This window comes from Trichoderma citrinoviride (assembly GCF_003025115.1).
Source record: "Trichoderma citrinoviride strain TUCIM 6016 unplaced genomic scaffold BBK36scaffold_3, whole genome shotgun sequence".
NCBI lineage: Eukaryota > Fungi > Ascomycota > Sordariomycetes > Hypocreales > Hypocreaceae > Trichoderma > Trichoderma citrinoviride.
Window position 1 is genome coordinate 2194093 of NW_020194711.1, and position 22565 is coordinate 2216657.

Consider the following 22565-nt stretch of genomic DNA (forward strand, 5'->3'; position numbering starts at 1 on the left):
CGTAATGCTTCCACATAACGTCTCTCCCTGAACCTGTCAAGCTTTAGGTGCCATAGTTTTACCACAAGCTCTACAGCCGAATCCCGCCATCTTCCGTTACTGCAGCCCGTGGATCCGGACCCGATGCGCCCCTGTGTGCTACGGAGGTCCGCAATCCCGGGCCGCTATGGGTCCGCCGCCGATGGAACGAATTTTGGCTCTCAACTTCAAGGTTTGTACGGCGACTTTGAACGACGATGAAGGTTTCTCAAAAGTAATACACGTCGCCGACACTTTATCGGAAACTTCTCGATGAGGTATAGGTGGAAGGTTTGTCTCTACTACACTCGAGTTCTCCAAGTATACCTTAGCCTAAGATTGTCCCTCATTAAACATACTGCTTACATAGACTCTCTTAGATCCAACTTGCATCATCCCAGCATTGCCACTGATGACCATGAAAATCTCATACATGTTGGGTTTCGCGTAGTTGTCCTCGCTGAACCATGAAAATGCGCGGAGTTGATATTTCGCGCGGCATTCTACATAAAAGAGCCACCTCGGCTCGCGACTCCGCAACTCGCCGAGATAAGCTCATCTGAATGGCTTCGATATTAGCCGGAGAGGCTCCAGTTGTACATAGAGGAGATATGCTTTTCCAAAATCCTACAGCTGATGGTTTGACATAATTGAGTGTAACCTATGATGCGCCTCATCACGATTTGAGTCGTGGCTCCAACCTCTTTGCCGCTACCCCCCCAACATGGCGACTTGATTTGCATGTCAGACCAGACCATCTCATTGGTAATCACTACAGTCAACGATCATAAGCTGTAATCAAATATAACAATCTATGATGAGATAATAGCGGCGTGTAAGCGACTTAAGTTCTCAATACCCAAGGACAAGGCTTCTATTTCAGGGTAGCACCAGGAACCTCCGCACCCGATCCGCAGCCCGTCGATCTCCCGAGCGATCGGGTAACGGCGAGATCGCGAGCTGAAATCGAAGGACTGTAAGACCCTTCTAGACCGACACAAGATCCAGCTTGATGATGGAATCCGCATCTGCTTACGTAGCTAGTTGGTGACCGGGATACAGGCAGCAAGTGAAGCTTTCTTTTTATGGAGCATGTAGAACCACTCTGCACCCGCCAAGGCTGTTCCTTGATTGTCCCTGGAGTCTCGACCCGGATGACCCAATTCTTCACGGCTCAGTCTCAGGGGTAACATCATGACGTGCAGTTTGAGCCTAGTATTTCCCTCTGAAATCAAGGAAGCCGGAGAGAGAAAGTCTAGAACTGCGTCTTTTCTCCCGTCGGCTTACACCAATTGCCATACCCCCTTCCGCCCCTCCCATGAACCACCTTGTGCTGAACTATATCAAGAAAATTCACGCTTGAGGTCCTATATCTATATTTAGGCAATGCGGCTTCAGTTTGAAACCGCTCGGGCCACTCCATATCCACCATTGGGTAAGCTGCTGGCAGCCTTTCTGTGAGTTCACTGATAGCGGTGAACTCATTCATCCTTGATCCTTGAACTCGCGTTGACTCTCCCTTATAGACCTTGATCTCGACCGAGCTTCTGATAACGGGTGAATATGAGCCGAGTCTGAGGCCGAGATAGTAGCTCCGGTTTGATCAGGATGTTCGAGTATCGGGATGGTGATTATACGCATTTTCTTCACCTCTCCCTCCGATAACTCCTTGTGGTGATCGTAACTGACTATCTGCTCATGGTCAGAGAGTTTGTATCCATAACCCCGTCTATAAAACCATGAGTCTGTTTGTTTGTATACTACAATCCCAGATTTGTAGGAAGCACATGCGCTCACAGGACTGAGAATGCATGCTGTCCCACACAGATAGAGAGTATAGATCGAGGTGAACGTACACACATGTCTCCCCAACCACACACCCATCCGAGAGTCGGCCTCTCATTCACCATCATCCGTCCCATCAAGTAGGGGCGTATGCATAACCCCTAGCCTTGTCTCCTCGGTGGACCATGGGACCTATTGCTCCGGCATGAAGCCACTCCTGTCCCCTATCCTCACGCTCGGTACCGCATCACATCACGCCAGTCTTACTTGCGAGGCTGCACCCGAGATTGTGCGGCTGCAGCGGATGAAGGAATAGGAATAGGCCCGCGCCCGCTATGCATTATACATGATGCCCCCCGAATGACGTCCTTTGTTCAGCTGGCCTTGGACACCCGGACCCCACGATATGTGATGTATCACTTACGTTGCGCTCGAGCCGAAGTGCATGCTCGGACGTTGCGTCCCGGTGGGTGATTGGAGGAGCCGCGGCAAGGATCTCATGTGAGTATGAAAGGCGAGACCACTCGAGACTACATGTGATCTCTCAAGGGCGGCAGATAGTATGCAAGCATGGGCAAGCCACCATCTGTAGGACCGTTGGGTTGCAGCAATAGTCTTGAAGCCGTTGAGATGATGGGATGGGGTGAGATTATGAACGGGAAAAGAGGCAGTATTGCTGAGCAGATAGTAAGAACCCCACAGCTACGAACTATACCGGAAAACAAGTGCTTTGCATATATGTAATGTGATGCTGAGAGAACATATCACCTACGGACGTATATAGATGACACCATAGCCCCAGCGTCTGGCCAGTAATAATCTCACCCATGATCTTGTCAGTCACTCTCAAAGTAGTCCTTGTAAAGTATGTGGTATACTACTTCAAATAGTCTCAACGGTTCGAGCATCCACACCTACCAAGTGTAAACTGCCTCCTTTTTCACTTCGCTACTTGATATACCCAGCTGGTGGCTTGCTCTGGCTTGGCGAGTCTGTTGGATCTTGTTCTCTCGCCTATTTCCCAGCTCATTCCCATGTTTCACCACATCCTCTCTATTTCCGCGGATACAAGGCTATGCTATGCACGCGGCATCCGGGATGTCATAAGATGCGAATTGCCCTTTACGGCCGTCGTTCGTCTACACTTGCCACCTTCGTCACAGTACATCCAGAACAAAGGGGTTACATCTTTTCTCCCCTTTGCAGTCAACTGCTCTCCCCCCCACGTGCTCGTTCCCCCACCAAAACCTATACAGTACACATTCGTACTCATAAGGCTCAGATGTTGCCGTTCGTCCCCGAGTTCCCTCCATGCAATCTATCCGAGGTAAATTGCCCCAATGCGAAAACACCAGATGCTGGGGGCATTCTGTCATAATGGACAGCTACGTCAGTAACGTCTTTTACCGAAATGACCAATGGCACACTCAGTTTAGCTTCGGAGCTGTCTCCGTTGGTCATACTATTCAAGGGTTCTTTGGGGATGTCAACATCCATGTACGTCACCCTTATCGAGGCTGAGGGTTGGGATGTTTGTCCAGGATAGCCTTGTCCTTTATGCGCACACAACTCCCAACAGTATTCGGGTAAGCAAGCACTTGTCTCGCACGTCCCTACGCGGCACTGATCATCTCATCGTGCGGTACGGAAACCGGTCACCCGGGAGAGAGGAGACCCTTTTGACATACACACCCACACAGCGAGTCTTACAACGGTCCTATATGTATAGTCCATGCTGCATATGCTCACACCTCATCGGCCTTCCTGTTCCTCGTAGCGTCAGGCATCATTCCAGAACCTCATTAATTTGAAATAAGGCAGAAAATAGCCCCCAAAAGTAGGGGTAAACCCAAAATTGAGTCTGCACCGGCAATAGCTGCCCATACCTTGGGCATCGTTCGTAATTCCATGTCTTGAAAGAAGCGCAAGAAAAAGCAAAAACCACCTGAACGGAACGACGCAAGCCCCCCTGTTCCCACCGCAAGACGCTATGCAGGCTGTGGCATGCTATTCGTGATATAGGCACAGGTTAGCGGTCGATACGGTTACATTCTACCTCCTTCAGCTTTTAACGGCCAACTCCATTTCCTCATTGGGATCCACGCCCTCAACATGGAGAAACAAGCTCCCACACCACTTACAACGAATACAAAGACAGTAACGGTTTCTTGTCTTACATTTTCGTAACGTTAGTAGCATCCATGTCCAGGGTCTCTTCCCACCACATGAACCTCTTCGAACTGAACACGCCGCCCTCACCCAGAAAAAGCAAAGATATTCTGGCGATGGATCACCATATGCAGTTGGCTGCAAGTCTACCTTCACCTTACTCCGTATGTCGAGCTTCTAGCCACTCTTGGCTCGACTCATCTTCGCGATCAGCACCGTAATTGGACTCCGCGGTGGCCAGGTCTCACTGCCATTTTCAACACACCTTGGAGGGGGTGGTGATATCGTGAACAGCTATCCCAAAAGAAGACTACCGTTAGATTTGGGGTGGAAACAGGAAGACGACGGACGCCTTTTCTCCCAAGAGCTGCAGTTGAGCGCCCTCAAACGGCCGTCAAGGCAGCCCGCCATTTTATTTGTCTGCTTTGCATGACCACACACATACCCGGAGAATACAGCCTTGGCAAAATTCCGTAGAACGGGTGTCACCAGATGAAGAAGAAGCAAAAAGGAAGGAAAAAAAGGCCACGAGTACGGGGCCGACGCGGCTCATCGGGTGATGATGGATGTAAGTGCGAGAGAAGGTACTCGTAAGCATCCATTCATGCACTATCTGCGGTTGGACTGCAAAGATTCCCGTCTCCCCGATCTGTGACAACCTTGTAGATTCCAAGAATCGCTGCCTTTTCCTTGGTGCGGCTGAATGCCCTTTTTCCCATGCGGGCTTTTATTACTGTGCATCCCCAGGTTCCCTGGCACTGGCACTGCCGCTGCCGCTCTGTCTGACCCTGTCCCGAGGCTTCTCAGGGATAAACACCTGCCGTCTGGGCAGAGGATCTCTGAAACGGCCGTCACGAGATGGGCGGTAGTGGTGAGAACATGTGTTGAAGGAGATTCACTAGAGATGAAGGGGAATAAGAAACGCTGAAGCGTGGGGTGAAGATCATCCTTGTCGGTTTCCGTTCTCAAAATGGTAGTTGTTGCAAGTATGCAACAGAACCTCTTCTTTTTTGAAAGGATAAAATGCCGACATATATGCCAAGAAGATAATTAAAACACAAGGACATGAATAAAATACAATGCACGTATAAACCCTTCGCTCAAACCCTGCGCTAAACATATACCTTACCAATTCTTCAGCATCTCGCCCATTTTTTGTTCTGCCGGCGGGCTGCATCCGCCCCCCCTGCCCTTTCATCCCCTGCCATTTCCAACGTGAATCGGATCCGGACTGCATACGCAGTGCAAGTGAAAAAGCACTGCCCTCGTACGTTTTGCCTTGTGCTGCCACAGACTGCTGCCGCCTACGAAATCCATTGCTGTAAATCTCCGACAATCTGATAGGTCGGGTTGGCAGAGTGGCCATCACCGCCATTCTTATCCCACGCCCATCGGTCTGCATAGTCTGCACCAAGCAGGCCGTGGAGCATGTCGACAATGTAGTCGCCAATCACTGGCAGGAACTTCCAGCCGTGAAACGAGCCACCTGTGGCCACGTACAGCCCTTGACAGTGAGGGTGCGGCGTGATGAGGAAGTCATGAGTCGGTGTAGAGGCGTCCCTGGAGGATTCGTGTAAGTGTACATCCTCGTGAGCGTCAGGAAGATAAGGGCTTACCAGCAGATCCGATATGACTCGATAGAGATGTTTTCAACCTCCTTGCCATGCAGGCCATCGAGTGTCCTCCTTGCGCGTTCCTTGAAAAAGGGAACGAACTCCGGGCCCGTCCACGTATTGTAATCCGATGCCTCGGGCGTCATGGACATCTTTTCACCAGTGATGGGATTATCGACATAGTTGGTGAAGCACATGTCGCAGTTGAACTTGATGGTCCCATCTTTGAGGATCGACATGCCCTCGCCTGCATTCCCATAGCATCGTCAGCGTCTAATTCTACCGTCATACGAGTACTCGCAGCTGAAGGAAGGGGATCCCAGACTTCCCATCCTGGGAAGTGGGGAGGGGGGTAGGGTCAGCAGGGGGGAAGGGCAGAACAGCCCCTCGGGACATCAGACGCCGTCCCGATACAACAACGCACCTTTGACCTCAGGGAGGCAGTTCTTGAGCACGGGAATGCAGGCAAACCGGTCCTTCTGCTCGCCGTGCAGCTTGGAGTAGAAGCTAATGGCGCCCGTGGCCACGAGACGGTCACCGATGTGGAGCTCCTTGTTCCGGGGGGCACTCTGGGCCAGGAGAGAGGCAGTCCTAGCGCCGGTGCAGAGCAGGATCTTGTCGGCTCGCAGGGTCTCGCCGTTGGTGAGCTGGATCCCCACGCACCGGCCGTCAGCGCCGAGATCGAGCGACTTCATCTCGCCCACCACGTACTCAGCGCCCAAATCGACCGCTGCCTGCATGACGGCCTGCAACGCCTTGTCTGCTTCTGCATACCCCACAGTGGGGTTGTACAGGATCTTCTCCAAGTTGCCAAAGTTGGCCGTGGCATAGACGCCGTTCCAGCGTTTCCGTACCTCGTCGACGGGGAGGAAGTGCGTCTCGCTGGCAACTCCAACGGCCCTGTACGCCGCGATACTCTTCTCGCCAAAGTCCGAGGCGTCGGCTCTGAGCATGCCCACTTCGTGGTACCAGGGGCTATACAGCTTGTCCGCACGCCACATGGGCATGGCCTTGATGAGCATCCGCATGTAGAGCTTGTCTGGGTAGTCGTCTCGTACGATCTTGTTGATATCGTGAGAGGCGGCCCTGGGGTTGGGAAAGGGGGCAGTGTCGACGATGGTAACTTTGAACCCTCCCCGTCTGGCCAGGCTCAGAGCCGTTGCAGCGCCGAAGTTACCAGCACCAACAATCAGAACTGACGGCACGTCACTCTGTATAGAAGAAGTCGAAGAAGCAGGCGACGCTGGCTCGGTATCCGGTGCCTGTCCTGGTGATGGGGGAGACGACATTGTCTTTGAAACCGGGGATGTTGAGTCTGTGACGACGTGCATATTGAAGAGCAAATGGGTTTTGTATTGGGTATTGTGCGCCTACACTAACAAGTGAAGATGTTTTGTGGCTGATAGGCTAGAAGGAGGAAAGAGGGAATCAAGCGCGTGCTTTCGTTTCTGCCTCTTTGCTTTGTTGCAAGTAGAATGTTGGTAGAATACCAAGATGGTAAAGAGAGTTACCTGAGATATTCAAAGATGATCTCCTTGACTTCGAGCTGTCTTGAGTTGCTTGATGGGTTAAGACCATGGCAAGAGGGGGAGATGGGCTGAACTTTATACTTGGAGTCTCTCAACAGTTTGGCTAGTGAAGAAGGCTTGATGTAAGTGCACGCCCTCGGATCGACGTCAGTACGCATGGAAGGGAAAAAAGAAATCAAAATAAGAAAAAAAGAGGAAAAAGAAAAAAAAAAGATAATAATAACATGCACACAAAAATAGTGGAAAAGGAAAAAGGGGCGCTCAAGACGGAAATCCTCTAGGAGCTCATGGGCAGACAAGCATGCAATTCCATGCGCACACATGCAGACAGGACCCTGGCCGCCCAAGTACATACACACATGAGAGATCCATGCCTGTCACATCACGCCGTGAAGTCAGCTGGCCAGAGCCCAACGAAATCGGAGGCTCTGAGAGGTCGATTGACGTGTCAAGCCAAGGAATCCCAGATTGGGAAGAAAAGAGAAATTCCTCTTCATGCTGTGGCTCATGCTCACTGCCTTTCCAACCCCCCCATTGCTGTATGTAGTTGCTGTAGGGAGACGGGGCTGCTGCGGTACCGGGCAAGAGACACGACTAGGGGGGGAAACAAACCAGGTCAGGGAGACAGTCAAAGAGATGCAGCATATGTGAAAGGGAAGATACAGATGTCGTACGACGAAACGTACGACGCCGTACAGGATGGCGACGGTTGTGCTAGCCCAGGCCATGGTATTGCGTGGGAAACGCGGTTCTGTATCCCCAAGCTCAACCCTGCTGGATTGGACGATGGGGATGGCCCCGTTGCTAGCGGCAGGCGCTGTAGCTCTTCAGCAGATCGAGAAATCAAAATCAAGGAACAAGGGCCCCAAGCCCAAGCCCAAGGACGAGGCAAGGGACTGGACATGGGCCACTCCGGCTGGCGGATGCGGGAACCCCAGTTGCATCGGCGGCGGCATTGAGAGATGAGAAAAGAGGACCAACGGCGTTGGCGATGATGCTAAGGCTGTCAGTTGGGGGGCGCTTCGGGGAGGGGGGTGCGGTTAGGCCTGTGTAACGCGATCCACGCGGACGTGCAGACAGAGAGAGAGAGAGACAGACAGAGATGAGCCTCACGGAGAAAACACGAGCATCGGCCGTAGTGTCGAAGAAAGGAAGGCGAGAAATTGCTTTCTTTGGGGGTTGGAGGAGAGAGAACATGAGATGGAGGCAGGAGAGGAGACGACTCCAGAGAAGGGGTATCAACCATCATCAATGGCCATGTCCAAGCATCCAAGGTATCTCACATGTACTGCCATTTCGGTGGCCTCCTGTAACGAAGCTGTGCTAGCCTACCCAAGTACCAGGTTGGCGCACTGCCAGGTAGGTGATTATCTCCGCGTTGGGTGTAAGTGGGCAGCTGTAATACAGTCCGCCAACGGACACAAGGCTATCCCTGGAGCGGGCGTCAGGTTCACAAAGCTCGTCATGTGAGGTCGGTGAGCAATTGGAGGCCGGTGTCTGTATCCGGCTCTTGCTCGAGGCTCGGGACTGGGAAGCAGTTGAAGGCTCATGGGGTTGGACGCTGTCTAACCTGCAGCTGCTTACAGGGACTACCTGGACGGTACATAGACGCCAACGGCGATGCTCTGTCAGGTACCATGACGGCGGCCAAGACGCTCTGCTATAGGCCCTGGAGCCGGATCCCCCAATTACTGCATCCGGTGTCTTCCATTTCCATACAAACATCCATCCTACGGCACATCTGCCTTTTGTCTGCATGTGCCGTAGTGGCATCCATGGAGGAAACATAAAGGTTCTTTGCATTTGATATCCACGTCTATTCCGCTCCGCCTACTCGTACATGTACGTACGCAGTAACAATTCCCTGTTCTGCTCCTCGTCTTTCTGGCCCCATGACGCATCTCCATCCCAATTGGTGCTAATCCCAGTCGCAATTTTTTTGTCTCTTTTCTTTTATTTCTTTCCAGTCTTCTTTTCTCTCAAGACAATCGATGCCTTCATGTTTCTTTTGACCGAGGTGCTGGCTGTTGCGGTCTCTTATCGATTATCGCTCGCACCTGTCGCAGCTGGGTTGATCCCTCAGGCATCCAGTCGCACCGCCATTGAACCTCAACCAACACGAACTTGAAGTCACCGCTCTGGTGTCACCTCAGACAGCATGAACGCCAACCTCACAGCTCCATGTTCTCTCTCTCCTCTCCGCCGCCCCTCGACTCGCCCCTCCGATCTTCTCCCCACGCCCTCAATCTCTCTCTCTTTTCGCTCCCTGTTGTCTCCTTTGCCCGTCCCCGACGATCGCCCTAATGCTAGCCGCAAAGCATCGGCCCCGTACTTCGAGCCAGCGTCCCCTCCTCCAGGGGCCTGTCGCTATCCGCTCGCTTTTGTTTGCCTTGAAGCTCCACCTGTGGCATGCATATTCGTACCGCCACCGCACTGCGGGTACGGCTTAGTGTAGCAGGCCGGCAGGGTATGGCTTGCTCCGGGTGCGTGTGCCTGCAACTGCATGTATGGGATGGTCCGGCATGGCATGGCATGGCATGGCCTGGCCTGGCCTGGCCTAGCAGATGGCTGGAATTCCATCAACCAACAGGTACGTGCTGGCTGCAGCTGCAGGTCGAGGGCCGTGGTGTTTTCGTACTGTATGTGCGACGTGTGCTGTCCTCTGCCGTCTTCCTGCGCAGCCGACAAGAGGCGTGGGGACCATGATGTGGCTCTCCAAAGCCGATGCCCCTCCATCATCAGCAAGAAGCAGCAGGGGAGAATTGGCACGGCCATGCATCCTACCCGCGGTTGTCGCGAAGCTCATGTTGGCCGCTGTGCCTGAAGACGCAGCAGACCATGGCGAAAGCTGGCCAAAGAGCGCCACTCGCTAGTGTTGAGCTGCTCCCTAGCTCCCTCTTTCGCCTGTCAATGCAGAAACGCCGTCGGACTGGCTGCATCCATCCAACATCATGGCTGACTGGTTGTGTTATGCAGGCCGCTGTGCAGTGCCAGACATGCCCTCCAAGTCGTACCAAGGCAATGCTCGTGCGATGGACTCTGACCAAGAGACGATGGCAACAGCCATCACGGCGCCAGGGCGATACAATTCCTCACGGTTTCGCTCTGGGCTTCCCAAGGGTCGTTACCGGCGCTCTAGGCCCGCACCGTTGAAGAGCCACGTGCCACGATCATCTCACGAAGTTGGCCTTGTACCCGTATGTGACAAGTACTGTACTCGAACGCGCACAGCCAGCCGGCTAGCACGCTTCGAGATGGCGGTTTGCCAAAACCGAGCAGTTTAGGTTTCGAGACCCGTCTCAGAGGAGGCATGGAGGTGTGGTAATATCGAGGCGACAACTTCGTCTGGGGGTTTCGACCAAGACAAGTGGATTCGCTGCAGAATCCGCAGCGAAGAATTGCGCCCTACACCTGAGGTTATCCCAATTCGAGTCGAAGTGCTCCAATGGCAAGAAGAAGCATCCAGACTCTCGACAATTCGCTCTCGACTTCGACTGGTGCCTCTTTAGTTCTTAGTGCCGGCGTTTCGATCTCAGCCTGCAGCATGACGCCATGTTTTCTCGTCAAAAAGTCCCGACACACTGGATGTGGCATGTCGCCTGCAGATGGTCGATGCTGACCCCGTGCGTTCGGTTGGCGAGCCTCGGTGCGAGCATCTGTCTGCCTGTGCAGGCTTGCTCATTGTCGAAACGCCATAGAAACGACTCCCGGCCTCGAAGTCTCGGTGTCGTCTCGTGGAGCAAGATGCTCCTCTCCGCGGCTTTCTCCGCCAGTTTTCTATCGCCTGTTTGGCTCTTCTTCCGGCTTTCTTCCCTCTCTTCCCGCATCGCTGCTCATTTCTCTGTGGCTGAACCCTCCGTCCTGTCTCTCCACATGGTCGTGGGTTTCGATAGGCGTCGACCGATGCTCTGTGGTGGCATGCTGTGCTGCTGTACTATGTTCGATTAATCATTAGCTGTTTATTTGCAACTAATAAGCGGTCGCTTGGACAGTCGAGACTCTGGAGCAATGAGAGAACGCCACTACAGTAGCTGGAGTCGGAAGCCAACACATCCTCCGATGCAATATCCAATTCACACCGGCCGCCGTTCTGATCACTGTCAAACTTTTACTCACTCTCGCAGTCGGATGGTTCTTTCTCTCGATGCCACTGGAAGAGAATGGCGGCCAATATGTCCTGGTTTCGCATCCTTCGCGTCCAATACGCTGCGTCGGGTTAAGCAGGGCAACAACGAGGTTCTCGGTCAACTCGCTCTTCTCGCATCTTGGCTTATTCCTTCGGGCCTGGGCCAGTCAGAATGGGAAGTTCTCTTTACTTGCTTCCAACGGTAGAAGCACATGAGATTCGGAGGGTGGTCACAAATCTGCTCCCAAACGGTGACCACTCGTTCTGACAGCTGAAGCTCGGAGGGAATGCAGAGGACTGCCAGTCATGGTGATTCTGATTTTGCCAGGGAGTACTCTGTACTACCTACTATTAGACTTTGGATTCTCGGAGCTGGTCATGGGGCGCTTGCTTTACTAGGAAACCTTCAGCTCTTCGGAAAAGCCTACGTCTCATGAATCACATTCTGAGGTGGAGGACTTTGGTGGGCCAAAGTCCGAGAGTTTGACCATGCTCCCCCCACGCCATCTGCCGGCTTGTGTTGACTCCGACGGGTATCGAGGCCCTGGGCAAAGCGCATTCGGCCTGAGATGGAGTATCGAGAGGCTCGACTATCCGTCTCCGTACCTGTACATCACGCACGCGCTCGCACATTTGCACGAGATCCACCCAGCTCGCAGGGCCTGTTGTCATTGCGCATGCACCATATGCGTCCGGTGGCGGATACTGCTGCTCCCATTTGCTGGATAGGGCTGGCGCCATTCACCGGTCAGCAACTTCTAGATGGACCGGTCAAGGGAAAGGTCCGTTGCCAAACCCAAGGATTCATGCAGAGCGCAACGTGCAGCACCGCGTGACCTTGCTCATATTTTCGCAACCGCCGAACTAGATTAAGAGGCGTTGAAATCGACACGGAAGTGGGCGCCTGCGGTGACATTGGATTCTGGTCGCACCTTGGCCCCAAGAACGAGCAGAAGAGGGGGTGGACAGCTTTGCAGTAGTCGTCCTTTCGGCGCTTTGCCTCCGAGAGGACATGAATGAGACGGACGGACGGACTTGGGGGTCGAACGAAGCCTACATGGCGAGATTGGGCACGAGGTGGGATGCACGTTGGGATACGTTTGCATACAGCCTGGCGTCCGACACTCTATCTATTACACAATGCTTGCTTTTTTTGCTTTCTTTTTTTTTTTTTCCTTTTTGTTCCCTCGTTTCCACTCGGAGGATGCTCTCTCCGTATGAGGGTAAGAGCAGAGGAGAAGCCTGCTCAAGATGTGCAGGGTGCATTACCTGGAAGCCAGCACTGGGAAGCGAGGCGGGCAGAGCTGACATCAGTCCTTCAGGCACCATGGACATTGAAGCCCAATGGACGAGAGATTATCCCGCCAAGAAATTCCTGGAACAACTGAAGCGCTCCGCCCAGTTCAACCACACCTTGGATGACCAACGCCCCAAAAGGCCGAGCAGGGGCACAGTTCGGGTCCGAAGAAAAATCTGCCTCAACTGCATCTTCAGGTCCAAGGCCGAAAAAAAGCGATGGCAAGGATATCATCCGCGGATCATTAAAGGGAATCGAATCAACCTTTTCTTTCGGAATACATAATGACCCACAGTCAGCGGTCATGGCAGATCCCAGAGTTCAGCTCTCTGGGATGTTGGAAACATGGGCATGGGTATGTGCCGCCCCTCGAATTAAATCAAACGCACGCTATCTTGCCCTTTCTTTGCTTTTTTCTTTGCCCGTGTGTTATTAGCCCCAATAGTTCTGTCTGCTTGTCTGACACCGTATTCGTCGTCATCATATCCTCGTATATTCTAGCCACTCAGAGCGAGTTTCGTTTCCCGTCGCTTGTTTACCAACAGAGCAAAGAATCGAGCGCCACCAAAAAGAAGAGAAGTAAAAAGCAAAGAAAGCTAACCCTCCCCTCCTCTCTCAGGCCAAACAAAGGAAACCAGGTTCTGGTAGCGCAAAAGGCAAAGTTAGCGTGTACGGGGGGAGATGATGGGTACCGTGACATCGGGTACCAGGAAACGGACAGTGATGGCCCGATCCACCCAGTTGGATGGCGTTGAGACTAGACAAGGCGCGGACTCGGGGACAGCCGCTGGCGCGTGGGGACGGCATCTTGGCCAGCCTCACCGACTCGTTTGCGACTCCGCTTTGGCTAGCGGATTGCTCGTTTGGCGGCTGTCTGCCCGGGCTCTTGCTGTCGGGCCTGATCCTCTGGAAGTCGTTGCCCTTGTTGGTGTTGTTGGGACGCACCCTGAGACCGATCGGCCGGGTTGGCTTCGTTCCGAAGCCCAAAGTGAAGACAGGCAGCGAATCGTCTTGCCCATCACATGTGAACTGTTCCGCCGTCAAATCCCTGCACGTTCATTTCCCCCTCTTCTCTCCTTTCTTCGGCCGATGTTCCCTTACCACTCGATTCCCTCCATGGAAGTGGGAGCGAGGGCTTGTCCTGGTGCTGGGACATCGTACTCATACCTGTCTATGCATCGGGCGTTTATGAGCCTTGCCTGATCAATTGGCGCAAGGAAGAAGATCGGTTCGTTGACTCACGTCATGAAGTAATGCTTGACTGTGGCCTTGTGGCGCTCCAGCCCGTCACGACGCGCAAATCGGCGCTTCTTGGGAGGATTCGGACAGCCAGGCACGTCACACCGCCAAGGCTTGCGATGTTTGTTGCAATGTTGCCTGCATGATAAATTTTAGCAAATATGCTTGCAGAAAGCACATGGCGCGCATCCTCTTCCAATCGTCCTCGGCGGCGGGCCCTTTTCGCCCCCCCCCCTTTCGCCTTGTCTTCCCTTAATCGCCAGGGGTGAGAGGTTAGACGGGTAGGGAGAACCTGGAGACGGGCAAGGAACGGGAGACAGCTGGACAGTTCGTTGCCACGCGCTGGATGGGGAAAGATGACTACATACGCAAAAGATGAGTTACGGTCGAAGAGTACCAGGTTGCCCTGCTTGTCGACCCCGCCCTTGTCGCAGTGATGGCCCCTGGGGCAGTAGTATTTTCCCTTGCCTCGTTGCTTCAGGGCCTTCATGTTGATGCCCGCAAATTGGTTTTCATCCGAATAGTCGTCCGAGTCATCCTGCTCGATCGGGGTTGCCGCAGTTGGCGTTGCGTCTGATGCCGGCGTCGCTACGGATATTGGTGATTCTGCCGCTGACGGCGTTGCTGCTGATTCAGAGGTCGCTTCCGATGCCGATACTGCTGCCGCCGTTGGCATTGTCACCATGGGCGTCGAAGTCAACAATGGCTTTGCCGCGGTTTCCCTCCTCACTGCGGCCTTTGTGGGTGGTGGCTTTGCGGGAGGCGGTGGCTGTCTCGGCGCTGCGTTGTTGGTCGGCGCCGCTCCCGCGCATTCTGCGCCGTCCGATAGAATAGGCGGCAATAAGAGCGAGGAAGCCGGCGGCAAGAGCGGCAGTGGCGGCAACGGTGGATGTGGCGCCGAGACCTGTCGTTCACGGGGCCCTGCGGCAGCATCGGGAAGTTGCTTGCGACGTTTGGGTGCGTGCGAGAGCGCGTCAGGCACTTCCGGCACGGTCTGAGGTTCAGAAGAAGTCACCGGTGAGGTCACCGATGGGGCGCCGGATGGGGGGCCGTCGTGTGACGCAGGAGACGCCCGTGGGCAGGACGGACTCGGCCTCCTGTGGCCTCCAATCCTCCAGACGGCCTGGACATCCCGCGAGTACTGCTCCGCCAGATCGCGCATCTTGCTGCACGTCATGACCATTATTTGGTTAGTTTAATCTGCATGAAAGCTTCTAGGCCGACGAAAAGAACAAAAGAACAAAAACAGGGCCAAGAAGAGGAGGAAGGGGACAGATGGTGCATACCGAAGGCGGCTCAGGGTGACGTCCATTGAGACAGACGCAGAGAGATCTGCAACCCGGGTGTCTGCTTTGGACTTTTGTAAGATTTGAAGCGTGACGAGGTCAATGTGAGGTCCTTGTATGAGGCTCTGGATGAGAGAAGACCATATCATTGCTGTCCGGGCCAGGTAGTCTCCCATCTCGGTCACCAACGCCGCGACATCTTGTTGTGCGGCCGGACATGACTCTGACGGCGACGGGTCTGAGGAAGGAGAGAAAACGCCAGTTGCTTCCTGGACTCTAAGTGCAGCGTGTTCAAGGTGTGTTGAGACCAGTCTTTCCAATGCCTCACTGACAGGCGGCGCAGCGAGTCCAAAGGTGAAGACATGTGTGGCTCTAGGCGGCGGCATAGTGTGAGCTGGCACTATTACACGACTTTTCCAGCGTCTGGATAAGAAACGGCGGCGGCTCTAGCCTGGGATATACTCGGCACTCTGGAGACGGGAGCAGACGGTCTAGCGGCCGGGACGGGGTTTCTCTCTTTTCTTGTTTCTCTCTCGTCCCGGGAACCTCCCCTATCAGGCCATGAGGCTGAGGTGAAACCACTCCTCTTCCCCGATCCCCAAATCTAGCGTTGACGACGATTGATTGAGCCGATCGGTTGCTCCCAAATCGCCCCGCTTCCGGCTGGCAAGAGAACTCACTTCACTCGCCAACGGTGCTGCCCGTATAATACTGGCAGCTGCACCACTCGACGGGCAGCAACTGGCAGTGGGATTCAAACGGGACAGGAGATGGCTGAGTCTTGGGAGCAGCCTTGCCTTGGTTGGTCCAGTGGGTCGCAACCAGAGGGACGGAACGAGAAGCAGCAGTAGCAGCAAAGCTCGGCCAGTCTTGTGGTGACCCTGTGACGGCTCAGGCAGAAAAGTGAACTAATAAGAGGAGGGAAAGCCGCTGTGAGTCTCTGAGGTCCAGGCCAAGTGGGCAAAACGGCCGTCGTGCGTGCTCTTTTTAGTGAACGCTCCAGCAGTCCCACTGAGCAGGTGAGGCTCTCGCAAGATGGGGGAATGGGGAGGATGAATAATCACGGGGCGATGGGATCTCCCATGTTTGTTTCTCTTGTTTTGGGGTGGGCTTGCGACGGGGAGCGACCAGGGGTCTTGATTCGGCTGAGATTAGTGGCCAGTGTGGTGCTGATATGCCTATGATTGGCGCGGCGATGGCCACCCTGCCTTGGGAGCGGCGGGCAAAGGATCGCGAGACCAATCGACTGGGGGTTGTGCTACCCACCCGACTCCGCAGCGAGTGAGTGAGAAGAGAGAGAGGAAGACAGGAAAAGAAGAAAGAGAGAAGAAGATAGAAGAAACGATATAACCGCACTGGAACCAAGGCCACCGGACAGCAGACAACACAGGGCGAATATGAAGAAATCGGCAATGGGATGGGAACAGAGTTGTATAAGACCAGGGCCAGCAGAGGCCAAAAGGGGGCTAGTAGAGGAAAGACCCAGGATGCCAGACGCCGTGGACGGCTGTGCGACAGGAGCGAGCTTCACGTCGTCACAGACGGACGGGCGCCCCTTTTGAGCCTGGGGAGAAGGCAAAGCAGTAATGATGGACGCCTTGGGCTGGTACTTCGGCCAAGTCACGTCGCCGGAGAGGGCTGGCCCGCGCTGGATACGGGTTGTTGATTGGTCATGACAGCTGAGGCCACGAGGACGAGGACGGACGAGAGAAGAGACAACAACGTCGCCGGCACCTCACACCTTGTACTCCGTACTACATCGTATTGCAACCTTGCTCCGACAGAGCATCACACAGCATCACACGGCTTCAACTGCACCTGCTACGAGTACATAAGGGATACTACTACTACTACTGCTACCTACGAGTGAGTAGGTACTCTACCGCGACTGTACTTCGCACATTGCAGATTAGAGCTGCCGTGAGCTGGCCGCGCTAACGCAGCGAAAGCCTCGACCCCTGCACACCGGTATGCGAGCCGTGCCTCCATGTGCGTTCGGCCACGGCTGGATTGGCTGCTCGTCGATCATCTGGAGCCCTCCAGAAGCACCAGCTGCGGCGAGCAAATCCCTTCTCCCAGGGCCCCCCTCTCAGAGGCGCAGTCTCGATGCATCGTCCCCACTCGGTGAAGGCAGGCCCCCCTGGCCCCGATCACGAGCATCCTTGTCGGGCAGCGCGATCGTGAGGCTACAGAGGACGCCATGGAACCGGAAGCATCACGTTGGTGCAGAAACCGGGGCTTTGTACAGTACATGGGCCCCCAAGCAAAAGAAATTATGGCCATCTCCAGTTCCAAGGGCCCGGTCATGCCCATGCCTACGGCACCCTCTTTGGGAAGACGCTTTTGCATCTAGGCGTAACAGAGTCAACGATCAAAAGAAATGATCGAACGCCTCTTGACCTGCAAACTTTCTTGTTTTGTCTCTCCTCTCTCTCGGATACATAAAGGAATCAGCGACGAGTTCACGCGTTGCCCGGGGGCCCGACACTCGAGATTCTGCCCTCGAACCGGAACCACAAAAAGTACTGCTACCGCCTGCCCGGAGTGCGAGTAACACCCGCTCTCGTATGACTACTAGTAGTATCGCGACGCTTCACACGGCGTTTTTCTCTTCTGCAAATTGCTCGTTGCTCGACCAAGTACCTGTTCTTTAGCCCCGGATCCCTCTGGGTCCTTTCATGCGGCTATTCTCTCCCAAGCGGAGCTTCGTGGGTAAGTGCCAGTCTCTTCTCGTACCCGTCGATGCCGACACGGGGCCTTGGTGTCTTGTCCAGTGGATTCTAGCTCCTACTACGTCGGCCTGTTTTTTTTTTATCTCTGTGCTCCCCTCACGAGAGAAAAGAGAGAATATCTGTGCGACTCTGTGAGGGGGAAAGGGTTTCTTCTCTGCTTGTCTTTCTTCTCCCACCCCGGCTGCCTTGTTCTCTCTTTTCTCCTCTCTTCTCCTCTCTTCTCCCCTCTTCTCTTTCCTCCTCGCCACTCCAAGCTTTCTCCTCTTGTTGCCTCCTATCGGCAGATCAGATCAGGCCCCAGATCAACGCGGCTGGCTCGGATCCAGAGCCCAAGCTGGCCGCTGCAGATTTCTCCTGTGCCCTCGCGCGTTGTTCTCTCTTTCCTCTTCTTACCCCTACCCACCCCTAAGCCGAGCAAGCACCAGCCCGCCACCCCCTCGGCCAATTCGGTACATACTCCCATCTCATATTGGACGAACCGCTCTGCTGGTACGAGTGCCGTATCGAATCTGATCTCTGGAGCCTTAGTCTCACCGCTAGGCATTGCACTGTCGAGTCAGTCCGGGCTGTGTATTAATTGTGTCGAGGCTCTGGACTGCTGCACGCACTTAATCCGCTTCTACAATACACTCACACCACCTGGTACGTGTCCTACCTACATACCACCCAATGGCCAGTGCTAGGTGCACCCGCCGTACCTTGATATCTGCAGACAGCGTCTCAGACCTGCCTCCCACAACCCACTGCCCTGAGATGCTCTGCCGATGATCAGGCCTCAAGTTTCCTTCCAGCACTGCTATTTGGATGCTCCAATCTCACTGCATGCCTCACTGTGGAGGTCTTAGCTCTAGGCACTTTTACCGAGAAATTCCCCCCTCGACCCCCCCTCCCCCACACACACGATCTTACACACGATTCACCCACTTACACGCGCAACATGCTGTGAAGGTCACCCTGCTCACTCTCTGCAAGCCAACGACAGTAGGGAATCCTTGATCGCTAGAGGCCAAGGGTCCTTCTGCATTGACTCGGCTGGTCCAGCTCGTGGATGAAACAGCCGCTTCTGCTCATCCTGCCAGCTGAAATAACCCGGGAGTCGTCTGCTCGAGAGACCGCTACCGGCCGATAATTGGCGTTCGGCTCGGCTCCAAACCCGTGCATGGTCCACTACCTGCCAGCTCCTCCGCCGCCTGTCCTGGCTCAGTGACACCCACACCCCGGCCCGTGTGTGCATGTGTGCGCGTGTTGCTGCCCGTCATCTGTGAGCCCACCGTTGCCAAGTCTGGCGTGAATCTGCTCGATCGAGGCGCTCCGAATCCTCGTTGCCACGCGACGCTGGCTTCTTTCGCTTCGGCTAAGCGCCTGACTCGACTCGCACAGATGGGAGACTCGCTGGATCAAGGGCGCCCGGCCAAGCGGATCAAGCTGGCGCCACACCCGCAGCCCTCGCATCCGCACTCGGTCTCCTATTCGCACCCTCATCAGCAGCGGCTGATTCGGCCTGCGCCGTCCAACACGCCCGTCGTCCCTGCAGCGGCGGCGGCGGCTGTGGCTCACACCTGGGTCCATGTCGTCCCCTCGCCTCGTGGCAGCCGCCGGGTCCGACGCCGGGTCCGCAGCCGTGGGGGCCGTGCCGCGCCCGGCCCTGACCCATCCCGGCCAGAGGCGAGCTTCGACCCGGCCTCGTCTCCGGCCTCGACCGCGTCTACGTCCTCGCTCACTTCATCATCGACGCTGCCATGGCCACCCCTCGAGGCAATGCAGACAATGGCAGCGGCAGTAGAAACGTCGATGGAGTCGGCACTGATGTCTTTAGACGCTACAGGTAAGTGAACTTCAGGCAAATGCCGCATTACATGCACCGTCTGTCACATGCTCTCCAGCTTGGATTTTCACACTGCCCTGTCTTACTTGCCTGAGCACAGGCGTAACCCTGCTGTTGTCTCTTTGCATCTGGCGCTTTCCTCTTCGTGGAAATTTGTGTCCGACCGAAGGAGAAAAGGAACGATACTTCCGCGTATCACTTCCCTCCCCTCAAAGGGCACATTAGCTCAGACAGGGTTACGCTTTCCTGCCATTCCTTTATCCTTCCACGTTCTTCTTTACCCTACCCAGTCGTACGACGTGAGCATCAACTCATTCTATGCCCTCTCCGTGCTTGTACTGAGAACCATTCACCCTTGCGAACTCTGCGACCAAGCCACAGCTCGCTTGGAGGACCGGAACATGTTTTCATGCTTTGACATAAGAAGGGACGACTAACGGTGAAACCAGTACCGCTGGCTACTGAATTTGATCTCACCCCGTTAGATCACAACTCTTTGAGCCATTCAGTCTCGCCTGAACAACAACCCCATTCACCTGAGGCGGACCGGGTCTCAGCCACAAATCCCGACCAAGTCCTGCCGTCTGATGCTGAACTCAAGCACCGCCGCCACGAGCTTCAGTCTCAGCCTCAGCCCGGATCGCATGGATTCGTCAGTCCGTTCAAGGACTGTCTAGCGACCTTCGGCAGGCAAGCATCCCCCCGATTCCCTCGCCCTACGGATGGCAGAGTCAACTCATATATCAAATTCAACTGGCCGACGCGGAGACCGCAGGGTAGTCGGTCTTCTTCCGTGTCAGCCGTCGCGAAACCCGGCGATGCCGGCGAAGATGACGAAGTAGAGGAGATTGTTAGACCGTCATCGCAGTCATCCTCGGCATTGGGAACTTCCAGCCGCCAATTGCATGATTGCACGACACAAACGTCCCAGCAGATCACTGCGAGATGGCCCAACCCGCTGAAGAGATCTGAGCGCTCGTGGTCCTTTTCGGACACCACATCACCCCCGGCAATGTCAGGCTACTCTTCATCCCCCTATCCTCGTCCATGGAGCCATGGCTGGGGTAGTAGCCATTCATCCATGAATTCTCCACGAATGCTACCACGGCATTTCGGGCTGGTATCCCAGATGGACAAAATGGATAGAAAGCTTTGGTCATTCTGTACGTTCGAAACTTCCCAAACACCCACCAAACATTACACATCTCTCCTGCTCTTCCCATTACCATGTCACACATACATCATTGCCCAACCTAGCTAGTTAGAGTGCGCATCCTGACTTTTGGCTTGGGGACACAGATATCGGCAATTGGTGTCCCGGCCGGAGTATTCTGGGCAAAACAAACCTGTGGCTGCAAGACTTTGCTGCCCAGGAGGGGAGCGAGGGAGTGTTGTGCGCGATACAAAGCCTGGCCGGCATATACGTGTATGACTACCAGCCAATGGAGGAGATAAGTAGGCGGATCAATCATCGATTTGCCCTGGCCGAGAACCGCCTGAGCCAACTGCTGTCCAGAGCAGATCTCAGTGTTGACGAAGCCAGCGAGCTGATCACGATTGCCTCTATCCTGTCCATGCAAGATGTGAGTGGTCTTTGAACAACACCAGCGCTTGGTTGCTGTTCTCGACTTGGTGCACCACTGACTAACCCATTCTCCAGATTGTCCTTACTGAGCGCCGTCGTAAGAAGCCCTATACTCCGCGGTGGCTCGAAGGATTCAAGCAAAGCGAGCACTTTCTCGAGTCCATTGACGAAGGGTCGCGGTTCTGGTCAAAGTCCAATGTCCAGCTCTCCTCCCTTCGAATCTCCCAATCCGTCATCGTCGGCAGGGCAGTCATACTTTCGCAGCTCATGACCACGCTACCTCCCCCATCGACCTTTGACCCCGAGAGGGAAGCTGCTCGGTTTGGCTGGCTCCTTTACGGTGACATGAAAGACATGTATGAGATCCACGGCGGATGCGGTTTCTCTAAGAAACTGCTTCACTCCTTCAGCCAGATTACATACTGCTCCGCGCGGCTATATCAAGATCCCGAGAGCTCCGTCATTCCACTCACTGCAAAGTTCCTGCTGTCCGAGCTGCTGGATATGAGGCAATGGAGCAGTGCGCCCAACTCAAACCCGTGGGAAGTTGCCAGGACCCAGCAGCAAACCATTGAGATGGTCCGCGCTGCTCACGAAGGCTATGTCATTGACAGCGCAAGCTCCATGACAGAGGTGACTGCCGAAGCTTGGAGAATTGCAGCCATTGTTTATTTGCAGTGTCGTGCTCTGAGGTAAGATGATACTGACTAGCATGATAGAGCTTCAGTCAAACTAACACTTGAGTCCACAGAATCCCTCGGAATCACCCCGAGGTGTTGTCCAATCTGAACGACCTTGCCAAATGTATCAACATCATGCCAACTTCTGGCTACAACTTCACCGCGCAGGCCCCTCTGTTCCCTGTTTTCCTTCTGGGAATGCTAGCCACCGTCCCGGAACACGTTGCCGTTGCTCAGAACTGGTTCGAAAGGGTCACCAGCACGCCCGTGAGAAGTGTACGACATTACCTCGTTTCCTCCGAACCATTCTTGCAAGTACAATTGACTAACTGAAAACACCTTGCAGAGTGTGCCGCCGCTCTATGACGCGTTGAAGCGCATATGGATGTGGATTGATACCGAGCCCACCCTCAAGCCGCCAGTCAACGGAAGGTTAGACGAGGAAGTCGGCAAAAGGCTTCCCTGGTGGGAGCATCTAGTTCAGCGCGTGCAAGAGAACGAGATGGAGATCCTCTGCCTGACCTGAAACGGGCCGATGATATTAATTGCGATTCTCAAAGCAAAGCCTAACCTGTGGTCCCCGTTCACAATTCCATTCTAGCCCGGATGATACCCCCTCCCCCAGCCTTGAACCCCCCAAAGCTCAAGATAACGGCGCAAGCGATGAAGAAAATACCAGAA

At 54.5% G+C, this 22565-nt stretch overlaps 3 protein-coding genes across 3 annotated transcripts; 1 reads left to right on the plus strand and 2 right to left on the minus strand.

Moving 5' to 3' along the window:
• Positions 1 to 5276: 5276 nt before the first annotated feature.
• BBK36DRAFT_1157292 (FAD dependent oxidoreductase) lies at positions 5277 to 6874 on the minus strand (the record flags this gene model as incomplete). The annotated part of the gene is made up of 3 exons (XM_024894005.1): positions 5277 to 5532; positions 5589 to 5832; positions 6010 to 6874. 3 exons carry the CDS (start codon positions 6872 to 6874, stop codon positions 5277 to 5279), a joined length of 1365 nt encoding a protein of 454 aa, XP_024752371.1.
• Positions 6875 to 13780: 6906 nt separating this feature from the next.
• Positions 13781 to 15587, minus strand: BBK36DRAFT_1192951 (hypothetical protein; the record flags this gene model as incomplete). The annotated part of the gene is made up of 4 exons (XM_024896788.1): positions 15063 to 15587; positions 14792 to 14942; positions 14056 to 14482; positions 13781 to 13914 (listed from the first exon to the last, which is right to left on the minus strand). Exons 1-4 carry the CDS (start codon positions 15446 to 15448, stop codon positions 13781 to 13783), a joined length of 1098 nt encoding a protein of 365 aa, XP_024752372.1. The 5' UTR covers positions 15449 to 15587.
• A 3587-nt stretch (positions 15588 to 19174) lies between these two features.
• On the plus strand, positions 19175 to 22513 carry BBK36DRAFT_1192964 (hypothetical protein; the record flags this gene model as incomplete). Its single annotated transcript, XM_024896789.1, has 6 exons — positions 19175 to 19602; positions 20277 to 20782; positions 20919 to 21202; positions 21280 to 21896; positions 21956 to 22160; positions 22231 to 22513. 6 exons carry the CDS (start codon positions 19175 to 19177, stop codon positions 22408 to 22410), a joined length of 2220 nt encoding a protein of 739 aa, XP_024752373.1. The 3' UTR covers positions 22411 to 22513.
• Positions 22514 to 22565: the final 52 nt, after the last annotated feature.